Consider the following 17,620-nt stretch of genomic DNA (forward strand, 5'->3'; position numbering starts at 1 on the left):
TAGGAAAATTCGACAAGGTAGGAAAATTCGACAGACTAGTCTATAAATACTCGCTGCCAGCTGATACGGTAGGAAAATTCGACAAAGTAGGAAAATCCGACAGAACACCGGCATCTGTGTGTGAAGACTCGGCACCTCTGGACTATTAACGTCCATGTCTGATTAAAACTACAGCTGCTCGGACACCAAGAAAACATACGAGGTAATAAAGTTACGGAAAGAAAGATTTGGTGCCTTATAAAAAGCTAATTTCGTCGTGTTGTTGTTCTGGCAGCACCGCGATCACCGTGACTGTAACCGTGTTATCTTCCTCCAGTACCTGAGAGCGTCCAAGACTCTGGGTCCCAGTTAGCATCTAGCAGGCTAGCTTAGCATAGCTACACCTAGCTACCCAGCAATACATGTTCTAATCATATAGTGTTTTATTGAGTACTCCCCGTTTCACATTCACCCAACCACATGAGTTGTTGTTGTATTATTATTACTCTTTCAAATATAAAATAATGGTAGTTATCTAACCTACACAACTAGTTTAGCCAGCTAGCATGTTTAGCTACCTAGCAACAACACATCGTTCCTTTGTCGCTACAGCCGCTACACCATGATTCTTTGCACGCCGCGTCAGAGCGTGGATAGCCAATCAAATCACTTGGCCTCGACTCCCATGAGCATTGTTGCCAGGTTGGTCGGATTCAAGCACACTGGGCTGTTTTTTTTGGACAAAATCGAGCTTGTTGGTCGTGATTTTGGCAGGGGGTTTTACATTTAAATATGTATCTCTTAATAAAGCACATGTAAATGTAATAATTCTACTTTCACTTCTGTCGAGAGAACGTTGTCACTTTATTTATTCTGTAATGCATGAAGACTTGCTATGCCAAAGTAACCCATCAGACTAATTGGTTTGGCTCTCACAAAGTTGGTAAAAAAAATACAAATACACCGATGGGAAGGTAAGGTAATGGGAAAGTAATTAGTCTGGGAATCGGGAAAATGAACATGAGATTTCAAGCCCATATCACAGGAGTTATCCGAGACAATCTGGCAACCCTGCCCATCCCCGTCCTGTCCCCGTTTCTCGCGTGCAAACAAGTCGACGCGGAGTTTTTCCCTCGTGCGCCAAATATACAGCTAAGTACACACAACCCAGCAACTGCAGCGGTGAGCACCGTTTAAACATTTATCACCGGCGTAACGGTCACGTTTCTTAAACCGACGAGACTGTAACTTCAGCGAACAATAACGCGCACTTAGCCGGGTGGAAACTCTGAAATGAAGGGTTGGTGTTGGTTAGTTCGGCGCAGCTGTGTGAGGCGGCTTTAGTGGTCCGTACACACGAGACTTACAGTAGTGTGTTCACGGGTCAGTAGTGTGTTCACGGGTCGGTGAGAATCGTGCATGCATCATATTTGGTCGGCGTTAACTTGCTGGATTCTCTGGCGGCATTATGAGTTTGCACACGCGTGTTAGCTGTGTTACTAGTTAAGCTAACAAAGTAACTGCAGTTAGTGCAATGCCACTTTTACCGCCAATGGACTTGTTAATGTTCGTGTGGTGAGACAGACTACGTTTCTCCTGCACAGTCATCCGGCTGATTTACCAGCGGGATTGATTTTCTTACCTGGTAATCGATTGCTTGTGTAATATAGTAGCATGGAGCACCACACCAACACTCGAGTCTATGGGGGAAAATGTCGCCTAATTCCGTCCCACGTTGCTGTTGGCACAATAGTGCTGCATGCACTGTGTTTAACATAGTAGTGATAGTGCATGTGTGTGTAGTCTAATATAATGTAATGTAAATGGCGTGGGTTATTAGGGCCGGTTCTAGACCTGGGTTGCAGTTAGAAATAAATGTTGATCGTTTGGTAAAGTTCATTACGACCCCTTAAATTCCGACGTGACCCCTCTCTCTCTGCACCCTCGTGAGACTGCACACCGCACTCCAGCCTTAGAATCGGCCCTTGCACAGGTGAAACTGGAGCACGATTTTGTGGCTGCAAGTACTAAAACATTTATCTGACCTTTTATTTGGAAGATTGCGCTTCTCTGGATGTTTAAAAATCTACGAAACGCACCGTGCCTCTTTGCGCAATTATGGAGGACCAGCAAGACTCCAGTTTCAGTGGTCCCAGTGCCATGAGTGTTGCTGCTGAATTGAGTAAGTGCATTTTAAGTCATTTTCATGCCAAACTTCAGTTAAGGCTTTAATTGAAATAGCATGCTTGTACTGTATGGACAGTGTTTGAAAGCAGGCATTTTAATGAAATGCATTTGTTTTCTTTGTGATGAAACCATTGCATTTTCTCAAAGTGCCAACCTCGCTACAAAAGTGCCAATTTTAAGTGCTTGTCTCGTGTTTGTATATTTCCATCTTTGCAGAAGATGACCTCTACTTCAAGCTTGTCGATGACTTCCTTGGACCTCAGACTGGTGACTTATTGGATCTATATGAAAAGCCCTGCACAAACCGTCTCCTGGTTCAAGTTGGACTGATGAGAGAAGAGAATGATATTTCATGGGTTAATGTAGTAAAATGGCTTCAGAAGATTTTTCCAATGTTTCAGTCTGCAGATTTCCATTGCTTGATTGAAAGGAATACTGAAACGGCTATGAGTTTAACAGGAGATGCCAGGCAAAGCTTTCTGGATTCAGATGTTAACTTTGAATTTGTTGGCCCTATATGTGATAGCATTGGCATTGGAAGAACAGATTTGCTAGAAATGTCAGATTTTTCTGATCGAGCAAAATTAACAGATGTTACTAATGGTCTGATGCTGGAGTTGACCAACTTTATTGCAAGAGAAAAAATTGACCCAATTGTCTTAGTGTCATGGCTTCGTAATTTTGACCCAATGTTCTGCAGTGATGGTAAAATCCAAAGAGCCAACAAGCTTCTTCAGACCAGTCTGAAAAGGTTCAGGATACAATACCGAAACAACCAGAGAAGCAGAAACAGGAAGAGTGGTATGTTTGATGAATTCCTTCAAAGTCCGTTTGACCTCACGCCTGATCTGGAAGACGCCGAATTCAGGAGGGTTGCAGTGATAAAAAAACATTTGAAAAAGAAGCGTCTGAAGTTGGTCCAAAAAAAGGATAATTTCCAAACCATTGTGATCAAACATGAAAACCACCCTTTTGATATCTCAGACACTCAAGATGAGCAAACAGCTAACGTGGTTACTGTGAAAGAGGAACAGGATATTCAAAGTATAAGGAGTGGGTCTCTGCATGCAGAAGCACTGGACTCTGAGGAAAGCCACCGCACTGACACGGGTGACTGTTTAACCCTACTTGATATTTCTGTTCTATCTTTGCAAAAGCTTATGGATTTGTATGGAGAGAAGAATGAATGTGCTAAGCTGGTCACTATGGATCTTCTCAAAAACCAGTTTTCTATAATGTTGAGAGAGGATCCAAAAATGAAATCCCTGAGTGACATGGTCATGTCTCATGTCTCCACCGAAGACAACCCCCAGACCGCTGTGCCTCCATTGCATTTTCTTCACTGCAACACGTATTTCCTTCTTGACTTAATCAACGCTGTTGAGAAGCAGGTGATGTCGTTTGAAAAGGAAATTGTGACCACGACGGGGGATAAACTTGGACGTGACAACAGCCCAAAGTTCCAAAATTTTCTGAACTTCGACGAGAGCGCCGTCACACGTTACATCCGTATGGTGTGTGAAATCTTATGCCCGAGAGGGGAAACGAACAACAATTATCGAAGGCACTGGCTTGCCTTTTGCATTGAGAGGAAGAATCCTTCAAAACTACCTGTCAATCTGTCAAATAGATTCATTAACTACTTTGAGGCTGCGGCCGCTCTTGTGCACCATTATAGAGAAGTTGCGTTGTTTGTGTCGGACCTGCAACTGTTAAACGACGAGTCGAATATCGTCCTGGATAGTGTCAGTGATGACGCTAGTGATGAAGCTATACAGACCCTCGTCTGTGTTGTTGCTATTGTGTACTGTAAAATCTTGGGTCCCTTTTGGCAGCTCCTGAAGAGTGATGCACAGTATGTGCTCTTCAGTAAGTACGTTTTCTGCCTTTACGACAAACTCCTACAGTGGTCTGAAGATACATCTGTCCTCTTGGAACCTGAGGACGTGGCAAATGTGTTTCTCCAGGTTCCAATGCAGGAGAAACATTTCCCAGGGGTATTTGCATTCTGTCATGCAAACTCAGATAATCAGTATGGAACGCTGATGAAGGCGTGTTTGCAGAGGATGATGAAGGTGCTTGCAGCAGTGATGGAGGAAAACCTTAAAGATTTCTTGCCTGGTGGCAGATACTGCAAAGAACCTTCAGTGGAACTTGCAGAACAGTTGGCAAGCTGCACGTTTTCTCAGCTAATGGGCGAGTATCCATTTGGTCATGCGTACCCCTACAGCAAAAACAGACCAGATAAAGCTCATGTCCAAGGTGATGACCGTGTATCAGAGGAACCCGATACGGTGCCCACTCCTCCACCGAAGAAGGCAAAATCGCTTGAGGCTCCTGCCGGTCCCACCCTAAAGCGTAAGGCACTAAAGCCATATGCAATGTTTGAAAGGGCGAACCTGCGACCCTTAGACAGGACGAAGAAGAAGAAGCAGAGGTTGATTGAGCAAAGGCAACGGCAAGAGCAAGTTTACAAGAGAATGGTTTATGCTGCAGTGGCTAAAAATGGTGGCCCGTGCAAATGTGTTCAGGATGTCGACCGATTGCTTATGAGAATGGACGGAGCAAGGCAGTCTCAAAAGCGAGAGGCCATCCGCTGTGAGTTAAACTACCAGAAGTTTATTGTTGGCTCCAGAGATCCACAGCTCAATCACATAGGTTTCTCCTTGAAACGCATGATAACCAAACTGAAAAATGTTTTGTCATGTGAGAAAACGACAAGCTTAATCACTAAACCAACTGAAAATGTCATTATTCATGTTGCGAGCAATGTAGATTAATGTTGCAACACGTCACCTGCTGCTACAATCCCATGGGACAACTCCTCGAGTCGGCCAACTCGGTCTTTCAACACAGGAATTAACACGGGAAACAGGGGCAGAGCAGTGGTCTTTCAGAGCTATCTGGAGAACATTTTTACATGAGCTTTCACCCATTTCGTAGCTTCATATTAACATGAAAGTTAATGGGTTTTAATTGTTATACCCAAAGTCTTTGTTTATTTGCGAAATGCCACTATGTGGACAGCTTGCTTCAGGAGTAGGTCACTGCTGGTCTTGCTGTAGTGCATTACTTATTTCATATATTCTTAATAAGTACCATGTTGGTTTTTCTTTTCATAGTTACTTTTGTACATTGAGTATGTGCACATTGCCAGTAAAACCATGTATAAATAAGTACCTGATGGTGCATAATGCATGTAGTATTATATAATTTGTTATACTTGACATCTTCCAATGGACTTGTATTGTGTAATTATGCTCCACTACACTAGCAGTGTTTCATCAACATTTTCAAGTACTAAATAAAAAAAAACGACAAACAAAAATGGTGTTTTAAGAATTTATAACAATGATATGTCAAGTGATGGGTGTCTGTGTACTGCTTTGCCTTTTATATTTCCTTCATTTGAGAGGTCTAATATGTAAATTAAACTATGGAATACTACATAATTATTTGTATATAAAGTGTAGCTTCATTTATTAATCCGTTATCATGGTAATACATTGACTATTCAAAACATGCTAGAAAAAACATGCTGATTCCAGCAAAAAGTCATGTGGCTTCTATCGTATCATGTGTCTGCTCTTAATCACAGTAACGCTGGTGGTGTTTAAACCAAACAATTTCCCACCAAGTCTCAAGAAGTGATACGGTATAAACGTTAACTTGTGGTTGCCCCTGGTCCCCTTTTTTGTCAGAGGCCCACAGCTAAATGGCAGATGCGTGGTGGAATCATGCCGTTGTTGCGCACATATTGGTGGCCTTGTTTGGAATGGGATCGTGGATATCTGTGAACTCACTCTGGGTTGAATTGCCTGTCGTAAGTGTCTTGCCAGAAGGTAAATAAGCAATTCATTCCTTTATTGTCAAAATGTTCTTCGTTTGAGTGAGAAGTAGTTCTTTCACTCTTGCAATATACTGTTCACACTTTTGCTTGTTTAGTATATATATTTTTCACCTAATTTTTAAAAACATCCTAGATGTACAACAAAAACGTCTTTTGGGACAGCGTATACAATCTAAATTTCATATTTTTCACTGTAGGATGGAATCTGCCAGCCTATATCTCTGTTCTCATTGCCTTTGGGAATCTGGGACCAGTGGCTGTCACACTCACCCACCACTTTGCTCCTGGACGGCTGAACGAGCGTACGGTCATTCACGCCATCCAGGTGCTTGCTGTGGTCGCGTCGGCCTTCCTTGCCCTCTTCTGGAACCAGGAGGCCACCATTGCCGGGGAGCGAAGATCGGTGGCCTTCCTGCTGCTGACGTTCATCCTGTCGCTGGTCTGCTGCACCTCCAACGTCACCTTTCTGCCCTTCATGTTCCGCTACCCCCCGCAGTACATTCGGACGTTTTTCGTGGGCCAGGGCCTTGGGGCCCTCTTTCCCTGCATGGTGGCACTAGGGCAGGGCGTAGGGAAAGTGGAGTGTCTTGAGACGGAGAACGGCACAGAGGCCGTTCACCTCAAAGAGCACTTCCCCGCACAGGACTTCTTCTGGTTCCTGTTTGTGATGCTGTCCGTCTCGGCTCTCTGCTTCCTGGCTCTGGCAAGCGGAGCTATCGCACCTGTAGGGACAGAGGGTGCTGGGGCACAACCGGTAGGGCAGGGCGGGACAGAAGAGGAGGTCCCGCTAGGGAACGGAGGGCCACCCGTGGGAGAGGTAGAGGCCCAGGTGGAGAAACCGGCCCCTGCCGGAACGTTCTGGACTCGGCGCAACATCTACCTGCTCCTGCTGCTCGGCGTGTCCAACGCCTTGACTAACGGCGTGCTGCCGTCGGTGCAGAGTTTCACCAGCCTGCCCTACGGCTCCATGACCTTTCACCTTTCCGTCGTCCTGGGGAACATCGCAAACCCTCTAGCGTGCTTTGTGGCAATGTTCGTTCTGCTTAGGTGAGTTCACAGTTTTTAATATAAGGCCTCAAAATGTCCACATGGGGTGAGCTGTACAATTATTATATTATGCATAATTTCTGTTATTTCTAAATAAATTTTATGTGCATATATATCTGATATACAGTTGAAACAATGTACTATGCATACTGATCAGCTAAAATTTGTTTTATAATATTTTCGTCATTTTAGGAATTGAAATGTGCTTCAAATAACGTGCTTGTCTTGTTATAGGTCGAGCACTGGCATTGGAGTTCTAACTCTCGGTGGAGGGGTCTTCGCTGCCTACCTCCTGGCTGTAGCTGCCCTCAGTCCCTGCCCACCCCTGTTGAGGAACCATGCTGGAGTGGTCCTGGTGGTAAGTAAAAGTTAATAGCATAGTAAAATGAGCAAGACAAGGAAAAAAATTGACAATCGCCTATAAAATGAACACCAACCATTCTGAAATATGTTCACAATGCGCATTGTACTGTAATCATGCTGGACGTCTCTCCTCAGGTGATCTCATGGATCATCTTCACGGGCCTGCTCTCCTACCTGAAGGTGGTGGTGAGCACTCTGCTTCACGAGGCAGGCCATGCAGCGTTGCTCTGGTGCGGGGTCTTCATCCAGGCTGGCTCGCTTATCGGAGCGCTCACCATGTTCCCACTGGTCATCGTTTACCAGGTCTTTCAACAGGCCAAGGAATGCGTCGACAGCTGCAGTTAAGACCAGCCTGAGCACTTAATCCACATTCGTGCCTTCAAATGTGGTGAGCATATGTAATCTAATGAACGGATGGCTAAGAGGGTTAGTAGGAGGGGAATTGCTGGACTTTTCATGCACAATTTTTATTTCTATTTTGGTTCATTTTGGCCACACTAACATATTTTTTTAATATGCTTTTACTTGGGTTATGATTGTAACATTTGGGTTAATATTTGCCATTTCATTGTATGCGGTCTCTGGTAAGTCAAAGCAGGATTTATAACACTAGAAACTGGGAAAATCTTGAGTGCACATTTTGTGATGCTCATTTTTATTCAGGAATAAAATTCCTCACATGCACTTGAATTAATGTAAATGTACCATATTTGTCAATTGTGATTTTTTTTTCACCGCAATCGAAATTTGTCCTCCGCTTTTACCCATCTGTGCAGTTAGAACATACACACACACACTCTAGTGATTACTAGGGGGCTGTGGTGCACACGTGCCCAGAGCGGTGGGCAGCCCTAGCCCGGTGCCCGGGGAGCAGTTGGGGTTAGGTGCCTTGCTCAAGGGCACCTCAGTCATGGCCTCAGGCCTGGGAATCGAACCCACGACCTTCTGGTCACAAGACCAGTTCCCTACCACCAGACCATGACTGCCCCTTGTTTTCCTTACAGGCACAGTGGCAATATCCAATATCCAAATATGAAGTTAAATGTATTTATATAGTGCTTATTACTACATGTATTGTCACAAAGCAGAATTACAAATGTATGGGTCCAGATCCCTAATGACCAAGCCAGAGTGGCAAGGAAAAACTCCCAGGATGGAATTAAGGAAGAGACCTTGGGAGGACCAGGAGGCAAGAGTCTCAGCCCTCCCAATCCTCCTTGGGTGGTTTTTGCTTTAATACATTATGTGTAGTCCCAATTAGTCACTTCAGTGTAGATGTGGGAGTCTTGGCTACTCTAGTAGGTCTAGGGTAGGTGAGCTTTTTCTCCTTCCATTGGAGTATTTAGGTTAGGTATATGGTTGACATTTTGTACTTTGTTTTAATTTTGGTAAGCAGTTCTACTGTGAAATCCAATCAAACATGCATTTCAAAATCTCTACTGTAATTGGCTGATTCTACCAGTGTTGTGTATCTGACTGTCCTTGGCATCATTAGTGTTGTTATTTTTGTCGCTGTAATCTTTTTGGGTTTATTGTTTCTCATTCCACCTCACTGTGTTATATTTATTGGTGAAAGGTTTCGAATTTGCACTTTTGCCATTTTTTAAGTTTCAACATCTTGCTCTATGCAACTGTATTTTGAAAAACTCCTAAATTATCCTAAATTACTTTATTTTCTATTATTTTAATTATGGTCATAAATATTATGATGTTTCTTTTGGGTAAGGTTTGAGCAGGATGTGACATAATGTAGCATGTATTTTGGGGACAATTACAAGCACTCTACCTTTTATCATTTTTTTCATAGTTTAATGTTGAAATATTGTACAATGTTGAAATAAGATTTCTTGGATTATTGGTAATATTTGGTTTTATTGAGTCTCAGACTTGTTTTGATTCTTTCTAAGAGAACAATCTTTTCAGGTTTGATACTTTTACTGTACCATAAATTGCCTTGAATATTATTATTTTTAATTTTGAGCACAGTGACTTGGGTCAGATTAATGTTTTCAGGTTTTATTAAAATGAATTGCTGCCTCCTCTTGTGGTCAAATTATGCGACATAAATAATGCAAAAAAGATAACGGTGGCTGCCATATGTGATGAAGAACATGGGATTTACACAGGCAGATACACTTAAATATGTGTCATATTGAGCGTCATATCTTAAACTAATATTAAGCATTTTGCACTGAAATAGATTCAAATCTGGAGATTGTCTATACTGTGTTTAAATGAATTCCTATGTAATGATTGACTAACCGTTGAATAAAAAAAGTTTCCATAAGATTGTGTTTAGTAGACTTTGTAAAATATTAAATACATTGGTTTTTGCAGTCCCTCTTCTGCTATGTTTTAAGTGTTTTACTTTGACTCGTTTTATTTTTCTTTCTGCATTTTTAAAAGTTTAATATTGAGGTAATATTTTAATATGGAGATAATATTTTCACCATGTGTGAGGGGATGTAATGCAAGTCTGAGGTGCTCGGGTCTGCAATTGTGACCTTTGAACAACTGAATTAAGTGCTCATTTCATGAAGTTGCAGCCTTGCACAGTTATGCAATAGTGCCAGGATTTATGTTCTATAAGTCAAAGATTTACTCAAGTTTAAAGTTTTACAAAGTTTTTTACCATGTCAAAGATTTACCAAGTTACCAAAGCTTATATCATAATGGGTTTCAGTTGTAGCATTTTTGTCCTATAGGCCTACGCCTATATTATGCTCAATAGGCACTGCGAGTGCAAAACTACCATAAACATGTATTTTTGTATAGGGAGAAAGATTCAACAAAAGACAGTTTGCAACAGGAGTTTGCACTTGCTTATATCTGAAACCATTGTTTTCCCATTTACTTATATCTAACAAAATGGACATTCAAATACATGCGTCATCATGTCTTGCTGCACCTGCATGGGTTATTATTTTTGTTTTGTTCTGGATGTTTTGATGAAAGCCTCTGTGTTGGTCTCGCAGCAGATCTGTGGTGACAGAATAGACAAGTGCGTCTAGCTTTGATGAAACATCAACAGACAGGCCTGGTAGGTCAGAGGGAGCACAGAGCACAACCCCATAGATAAAAAAACACCTCTTAACAGCTTCAGCCCTTCAGAGCACAGACGTGTCTTAGATCAACTCGCCTGTGAGCACCTCGGTAAAGTAATACTGATCATGTTCATCATATTTTGGAGTGATACTTCATTTTACATTCTAATTTTCTATATATTGTAAAGACAGATGCATTTTATCCTATACATTCTATACTACTATACTATAGTAATGTAATTGGGAATATATAAGAATGTGCAGTCTGTGTGAAGCTGGTGTTTCTGGTCTTCCACATTGTGCGAGTCAGTATTTTTTCTGTTTTTTCCTATAACTTTTGGGGAGTTAACTGGTTTTAACCTGATTATTTGTGCAGGTGCGTTTTGTGTTTATGGGGTGATTCAGAAGACTTCTTAACCCTGGACTGATTGTGTAGTATAGACAGGCCTCCTCAGAATAAGCAATGTTTTCCTGACATTGTTCTGAAAATAGTTTGGCACTTTTTCACAGCAATGCCGACACCGCTACTAAGAGAGAGAGAAATAGAGAGAGAGAGCACTCTGTTCTCATATTTGCATCTGGTCTGTTGAACTGTATATGCTTTAAAAAAAAAGGCTTTAGAATGTTTTGCACATATGTTGGTCCATCACCTTCCCAAGGAAGAGCCTATATAACTAGTTAGAGTGAGCCCCACATCTTAAACTGTCACAGGACTCAACTGCATGAATTATCATGAAAATACAGTTCAAACCTATTGATGTTATAGGAAACAGTTGTCAGGACAACAGGATTTTGCTGCATTGTTGGGCTGTTTGGAACATTTCCTACCTAGAGGACTACGCTTTATGTATAATGAGGAAATTCCATTAACAGGGAAATTGTTTACTTGGTGTTATAATTATTTAACAGGTTTCATGTAATGGATGGTGAATGTAACCTTGGGTCAGTCTCTCTCAAGTGTTTGGTTTGGTATTTTACAGTGTGGTCTACTGTAAAATAAGTTCTAAATGTTTTGTATCTAATTGCATATTTGAGTATTTGATTTGAGTATTAATTTGAGTTGTTTGTGCCTGAGTTTTCTAAAAATTCTTTATGTTTTAGAAGATCCTGAGGCATTTACCTGAAAGGTTCTGATCCACCAAGTCCACCATGTCTCTCCTCACCCACGTGTTAGCCTGCTTGTTTGGCATGGGCTCCTGGGTGACCATCTGTGGGCTCTGGGTCGAGCTGCCCCTAATCGTCCCACTGGTCCCTGAAGGCTGGTACCTTCCCTCCTACCTTTCGGTCCTTATCCAAGTGGCCAATATTGGCCCTCTGTTTGTCACCCTGATGCACCGGTTCCAGCCAGGGAAGCTGAATGAAACCGCCGTGATCTACTTCATCGTCAGCTTTGGGGTGTTGGCCAGCCTCCTCCTGGCTTTCTTCTGGAAGCAGACGCTGGTGGTACGTGGTGTGGAGCGCAGCATTCCCCTCCTTCTCCTCACCTTCTTTATCTCCACCGTGGACTGCACCTCCTCAGTCACCTTCCTACCCTTTATGATGCGGCTCAAGCCAGAGTACCTCACCACCTATTACGTGGGAGAAGGTTTGAGTGGGCTCGTCCCAGCTCTGGTGGCTCTGGTCCAGGGAGTAGGCGTCATGCGCTGTGTCAACGCAACTGCGAGTTTGAATCACGATGACCCAACATGGCTCCAAGACAGGAACGGGTCCGCAGAATCCACCGATCGCCTCCTACCGCGCTACCTTCCGGCCAACTTCTCAGCCGAGGTCTTCTTTTTCTTCCTGGCAGCCATGATGTCTGTCTGTTTGCTGGCTTTCCTGCTTCTGAACTGCCTCCCAGCCGTTGCTCGAGAACGCACCTTTAGCTACGTTCACAGAGGAAACTTGGGCACCATGACCAACGGGGAAAGGCCCGAGCAGAAACCCATGATCGGTTCTTTACGAGGTGCTCCGATACACAGGAGCACATTTGGAACGGGAACCTACAGCTGGGCACAGGTGGTGTACATCTTCACCATCTTAGCCTGGGTGAATGCTCTCAGCAACTCTGTGTTGCCATCCATTCAGTCCTACTCATGCCTGCCTTATGGAAACCAAGCGTACCATTGGGCTGCCAACATGGCCTCCCTAGCAAACCCTTTGGCCTGCTTTATTGCCATGTTCTACTCTCAAAGGTGAATACTGACACTTTTTAGGATTATCATAATATTTATTGCTGGAAGAGCTATTTCCTCTTAGTCCTCTTATGCTTTTTTTTGAGTCTGTACGTTTAGCTATAAACGTCCTGAGAGCTACCAGATTCAAGTCTCATCAGTCCTTCCAATGCTACACCAACAGGTCACTGGTGCTGATGGGACTTCTTACTGCTTACGGCTCTGTAATTGGGATTTATATTATGGGTATGGCAGTGCTAAGTCCCTGCCCTCTGCTGGTCCACGATATCTCAGGAGTTGCTCTTATAGTGAGTCCTAAGACCTATTAAATGTAATCAAAATGCTTTAATACCATAATACATTATGAGATTTGAGAGAATGTAGCATGAAAGTAGTAATAAATTCTCTTTGCGACAGGTGGCAGCCTGGACCTTTTTTGTTCTCACACTGTCCTATGTGAAAGTGATTGTGGCAGTGATTCTACGTGATGAAGGCCACAGCGCCCTTGTGTGGTGTGGAGCAGTAGTGCAGTTGGGGTCAATGCTGGGGGCAGTGACGATGTTCCCATTAGTCAACGTGTACAGCTTCTTCTCCTCAGGAGATCCATGCAACACTAGATGCTAATGTGGAAAATTGTTACCTGGAAGTGATTCATCTTTACTGAGAGAACTCTGCTGTATTATATAAGAACTTTTGTAAGTTTTAAAACTCTGTGTTTGGTGGTGAGTTTTAAAAGCAATGTTTACTACATTAAACTGTGATATGACCTATTAAAAATGTGTAATGATCTTTGTCTATAGTGCAATGTCTTAAGAAACATGTTTTCTCATCAGTAATATGATGATGGAAGAGCATCTTATATAATCCAAGCAATTAAACTTGGATGAAATTGAAACGTTTTTGTTGTCCTCTTTATTGTACATTCAGTAGTCGTGGTAGTTCTGTGGAATTGATGCATTTGTTGTGTTATCCATTTATACATATATCTGTACATCTGTGGTTAATTGCAGCTCTATAACTGGTGTTAATTTAGAATAATTTATTAACCTACGTGTGCTGTATGGTACAGATGACTGGCTGGCTATTCAGATCAGTCTCACAGATTGTTTCCCTGAATTGGCAGAGGTGAATTGTTGTGTCAGAAGACCACAGTGGCACCCCAGAAGTTATCTGCAAGGATGCAAATGATCAGGTCGGTTGGTTGCTTGTCAAACATAACTTGTGGTAATACTGCATGTAGCAAGTGTGGTTAAACTTACTGTGGAGTTAAATTGGTAGTATGTACATGTTGGGGTCCAGAAAGAGAGAATCATGTATTACATGTTCCATTCTTTGTAGTAAAAAATAAAATAAAATAAAAATAAAAGTGACCACTTGATGGCAATATGCATCTATTTCTGTATCTCCAGCAACTGGAAAATGATGCATAGCTTGTCATTCAAAGATCATTAGGATTGTTGAACAATGAATTTGTCAAAAATCATTTTTACATGACAATGGAAACTGATGTTTTTTAAGCAACACCATGTAGTTCACTATTAAATACTGAATGACAGCAGAGCTGAGAATAGTCTTAGAAACCCACTTACTGAAGTTCTTATTGTTGGCTTTTCAGTACGTCTTCATCAGAGTTTATTCTTTTCATCAATTTGGTTTTATATGAAATGAAATGTGTGCCGTATTTTGTCAATTGTGATTTTTACACCCCAATCGAAATTTGTCCTCCGCTTTTAACCCATCTGTGCAGTCAGAACACACACACACACTAGTGATTACTACGTGGCTGTGGATCACACGTACCCAGAGCGGTTATAAAGTTCATCTTAGTTTTGGCAAAATCGGTTTTGGCATTCATGGTTTTTTTTTGGTACTAATATTTTTACAAGCAACTGATTAGTATCTCATGGTTTAGCCTCACCTATATAGTCTGTTGCACAATGCAGAACATATTTTGCAGGCCACAAACAGCAAAAATCAACCAAAGCAAAAACTGACCCTAAAAGACGAGGGTTCATTTTCTGCTTCCCCAGCGTGGATGGTGTTTCTTGCACCTCTCACGCTTGGCTCACATGCCCTAGTAATAAAAGCGTTATTTAGAGGAGGATTTGATGATAACGCACATGATGTCCACGGCTGAGGAGGGGTTCGTCGCCATGGCCGTGTCAGTGGGGATTTGGGCCCATGGAAAATATGTCCACCGTCCTGGCAGGTGTCACGGGGACCTTTGGTGCGGAGCCCAAGCTGAACAGCTGGTTTCTCCAGCAGTGTTCTCAAACTCACCTTCCTTGTGCTGTGGAGAAGAGAGCAAAGGCTGCAACACGCACACACCGGTCAAAAACCTCAGAAAGACAACAAAATGATGCAATTATAGTAAATAGTAATGAATAGTGTAGCAGGGCTAAGCTGGTCTTCAGTAAAATTACTTCCAGGAAAACCTGCTCTTGTGTCCCCAGTGACAGTGGGTGTGTTTCAGGACTTCCTGTACAGTGCAGCGTAAGCCAACTGGGCGGACACGTGGACACTGGAACAATAGTAATGTGGGGCTGTTATTTATATGCCACTCTGCAAGTTTGTGCAAGATATTAGTGCAGAACACTGTCAGTGCTTCTTGGTACAATAAATGGTCATTTCTCCCACAAAGGAGTAAAGGAAGAATATTGTTTTGATTTTTGTAAAAATTATATTCTGAAGATTTTATTGAGTAAATCATAATAATGAAAAATATATAGCTTAAAACCCTATATATTATTGCTTATTTTAGAACCTGATGGTTTAAAAACTTGGTCTCACTTGTTTTGGACATTTTATACACCCTATAACACAACAGAGGTTTACAATATTTGCCACTTCCACATATAAAAGTAATCTAAAAGATCAAAGTATAGATTTATTGTGCATATTGTGCTACTGCAAAAATCTGCTAAGCTTTGGTAAATGGGATACATGTTGCTCGCTAGTAAAACAATATCCGGTGTCTTTATTGGCCTTTGGCATATTGCTTTTATAAATTCACTGTCAAGGAAAAAAAAAGTAATGATGATATGCAAAGGTTTTCAAGATATCAGTAAGAAGAAGTAGAAAGTAAAGTGCATACAATAGCTAATGATTTTAACCTATGACACAATGACACGGAAGCTATGATAATACTGAGTGTCAGGAAACAAAAAAACACATGGCAGAGAGAGAGAAAAAAAGACGTTTTCCGGTCATCAAAGATAGAATATTATATGATGTCCGAACAAAGTTTGACCACATGCAGCTGAGCATAAAAGACGTTTAACTGTGGACATACTGTATAAGGCACAGTGCCCTAGCCGCAGGGCTCACGGAGGCACAGAGACTGTTCAAGCTGTGCAGTCAGACCTCGGTTAAACTGTGTACAACACTTTTGACTGAATGGCACACTTTCAATGACTGCAACTACCACAACATACAGTTCTCATTTTCTTGACTAGTGTTCAATTCATTCACGCCCAAGACAATAAATACAACTTTTTTAGAATCTTAAAATTGCAATTCCAGTTAAATGTTTCATAGCTGGACAACAGTAACAATATAGGCTATGGAATGGCTTTGCAGACGAGATTATTTACCAAAGATCTCCTGTCAAACAACGAATAAGAGGGCTTTAGGATTTAAGGCTTTTTGGCATATATGCAAACGGTACATATTTAGACATGAAACAATTACGAAAAAAAAATTGCACTTTAGGTAATAAGTTAAAGAGCTACAGGAGTGCAGAAGAAGAAACAGAAAGAAGGGTATTACAGGAAGCTTGGTCCACAATTTCACACGTTGTTTTGATAATACGCTGTTATTTTGTGCTCCTTCTGCGCTGACTTCCTGTCGGCCAGTTCCGATAGGGTTATGAGCGAGTGAGCTCCCGCCGGCTCTTCAACTCACTCTCCTGTGTGAACGGTGACAATGCAGTCAGGTGATTCATGCTTCTGTGCTGCTGGGAGAGTGTCAACACGCAATCCAAAGTCCTGTTCTTCTGAGGTCCTCCCCCCAACGCCCCCCACCCCTCCACTGTTGCTATGCATGGCTATGCACGGAGATGCTGGAGAGGTCGTTCCTTATAATTTCGTTGACTGTAAAAAGACATGTGGGAAGGTGCATGTTAATCCAGAGGTGAATGTATACAGAACAAATTCAGTTATATAGCTATGAACATCTGATAGGATGAAATATTATTTTTTTGCACGAATTCCTATCAAAGCACAAACGTCACGCGAGAAACGACATGTGAACGATTGGTGCAGAGGAGACGCAGACAGGAGGAGAGCAGGACCGCTGTGACATGCCCTCTGGGGCAGAGGAGGCCTTCACTCCTTTCCTGTCCCGCGGCGTTCCCACACCCGAGGCGCCGCGCTCACCGGCCCGACTGTGTTCTTTGGCCCGCACGGGGGAAGTCGCAGCGCACGGCTCCGGGCTGAACAAACCCTGCAGGCTTCCCCAGGCAGGCCGATAGCGAGGAGCACCGGATGAGACCTCCTCTTGGCGTTAGCAAGCAAGCACATTAGCGGCAGGCACACTATCTTCCCGCCGTCCCTCCGGGAGCCTAGTGTGACAGGGCTTTTGTTTTTGAGGCTCACTGAAATGTAGGTTGTGACTCAAAGGACCTCTGACACCGGGTCCTGTGCAAGGAAAAGATGCCCCGCTAGATTTCATAAAAGGCGTTCGATGGTTAGAGAAGCAGTTGGTCTGGAGCCTCATCTGAATGACACTGGGTATTAGATAGCAGAGCTGTTTTCAAAACAGCACATTCCTGATGCATTACGGTGCGCGGGGAGAGGGCCGAGGCCTGCTGCATTCCTCACTCACATAAACACCTGCAGTCGCTCCGTTTCTGCAATCATTACACTATCTTTTAGATAAAACACTGGTGCTTTTATCATTCGCGATAAGAAAAATCAAGTTTGTATTAAGCTGGGCTTTTTTTTTTTTTGGTATTTGCCTAATGCATTTCAAAACGGCACTTCACAGAACACTTACAA

The 17,620-nt window shown here is 42.5% G+C and overlaps 4 protein-coding genes across 7 annotated transcripts in view; 3 read left to right on the plus strand and 1 right to left on the minus strand.

Moving 5' to 3' along the window:
- LOC143517376 (solute carrier family 52, riboflavin transporter, member 2-like) overlaps positions 1-9,713 on the plus strand; it is a 32,234-nt gene extending 22,521 nt beyond the window's left edge. Inside the window, exons 1-5 of one of the 2 annotated variants that reach the window (XM_077009822.1) lie at positions 691-1,161; positions 5,868-6,008; positions 6,214-7,063; positions 7,298-7,421; positions 7,562-9,713. In XM_077009822.1, coding sequence (XP_076865937.1) covers positions 5,882-6,008; positions 6,214-7,063; positions 7,298-7,421; positions 7,562-7,771 — 1,311 coding nt within the window. In that variant the 5' untranslated portion in view covers positions 691-1,161; positions 5,868-5,881 and the 3' untranslated portion in view covers positions 7,772-9,713. Of the gene's footprint in view, positions 1-690; positions 1,162-5,867; positions 6,009-6,213; positions 7,064-7,297; positions 7,422-7,561 lie in introns of those variants that run through there. The other variant, XM_077009823.1, reaches the window with a different exon arrangement.
- LOC143517377 (uncharacterized) lies at positions 90-5,883 on the plus strand. Of its 2 annotated transcripts, none has more exons than XM_077009824.1 (3): positions 90-202; positions 2,039-2,161; positions 2,383-5,813. In XM_077009824.1, the coding sequence occupies exons 2-3, from the start codon at positions 2,098-2,100 to the stop codon at positions 4,944-4,946; spliced, it is 2,628 nt and encodes an 875-aa protein (XP_076865939.1). In that variant the 5' UTR covers positions 90-202; positions 2,039-2,097; the 3' UTR covers positions 4,947-5,813. The 2 variants fall into 2 exon arrangements, with proteins under 2 accessions (XP_076865939.1, XP_076865940.1); XM_077009825.1 differs by lacking the exon at positions 90-202 and adding an exon at positions 1,168-1,362 and having other exon boundaries at positions 2,383-5,883.
- A 797-nt stretch (positions 9,714-10,510) lies between the features above and the next one.
- Positions 10,511-13,923, plus strand: slc52a3-2a (solute carrier family 52 member 3-2a). Of its 2 annotated transcripts, none has more exons than XM_077009829.1 (4): positions 10,511-10,579; positions 11,572-12,644; positions 12,808-12,931; positions 13,041-13,923. In XM_077009829.1, the coding sequence occupies exons 2-4, from the start codon at positions 11,620-11,622 to the stop codon at positions 13,245-13,247; spliced, it is 1,356 nt and encodes a 451-aa protein (XP_076865944.1). In that variant the 5' UTR covers positions 10,511-10,579; positions 11,572-11,619; the 3' UTR covers positions 13,248-13,923. The 2 variants fall into 2 exon arrangements, with proteins under 2 accessions (XP_076865944.1, XP_076865945.1); XM_077009830.1 differs by having other exon boundaries at positions 11,575-12,644.
- Positions 13,924-15,490: 1,567 nt separating this feature from the next.
- nfatc1 (nuclear factor of activated T cells 1) overlaps positions 15,491-17,620 on the minus strand; it is a 32,916-nt gene continuing 30,786 nt past the window's right edge. The window contains exon 10 of the mRNA XM_077009831.1: positions 15,491-16,714. Within this exon, the coding sequence (XP_076865946.1) occupies positions 16,659-16,714 (56 nt within the window). The 3' untranslated portion in view covers positions 15,491-16,658. The remainder of the gene's footprint in view (positions 16,715-17,620) is intronic.

This window comes from Brachyhypopomus gauderio, chromosome 6 (assembly GCF_052324685.1).
Source record: "Brachyhypopomus gauderio isolate BG-103 chromosome 6, BGAUD_0.2, whole genome shotgun sequence".
Taxonomy (NCBI): Eukaryota; Metazoa; Chordata; class Actinopteri; order Gymnotiformes; family Hypopomidae; genus Brachyhypopomus; species Brachyhypopomus gauderio.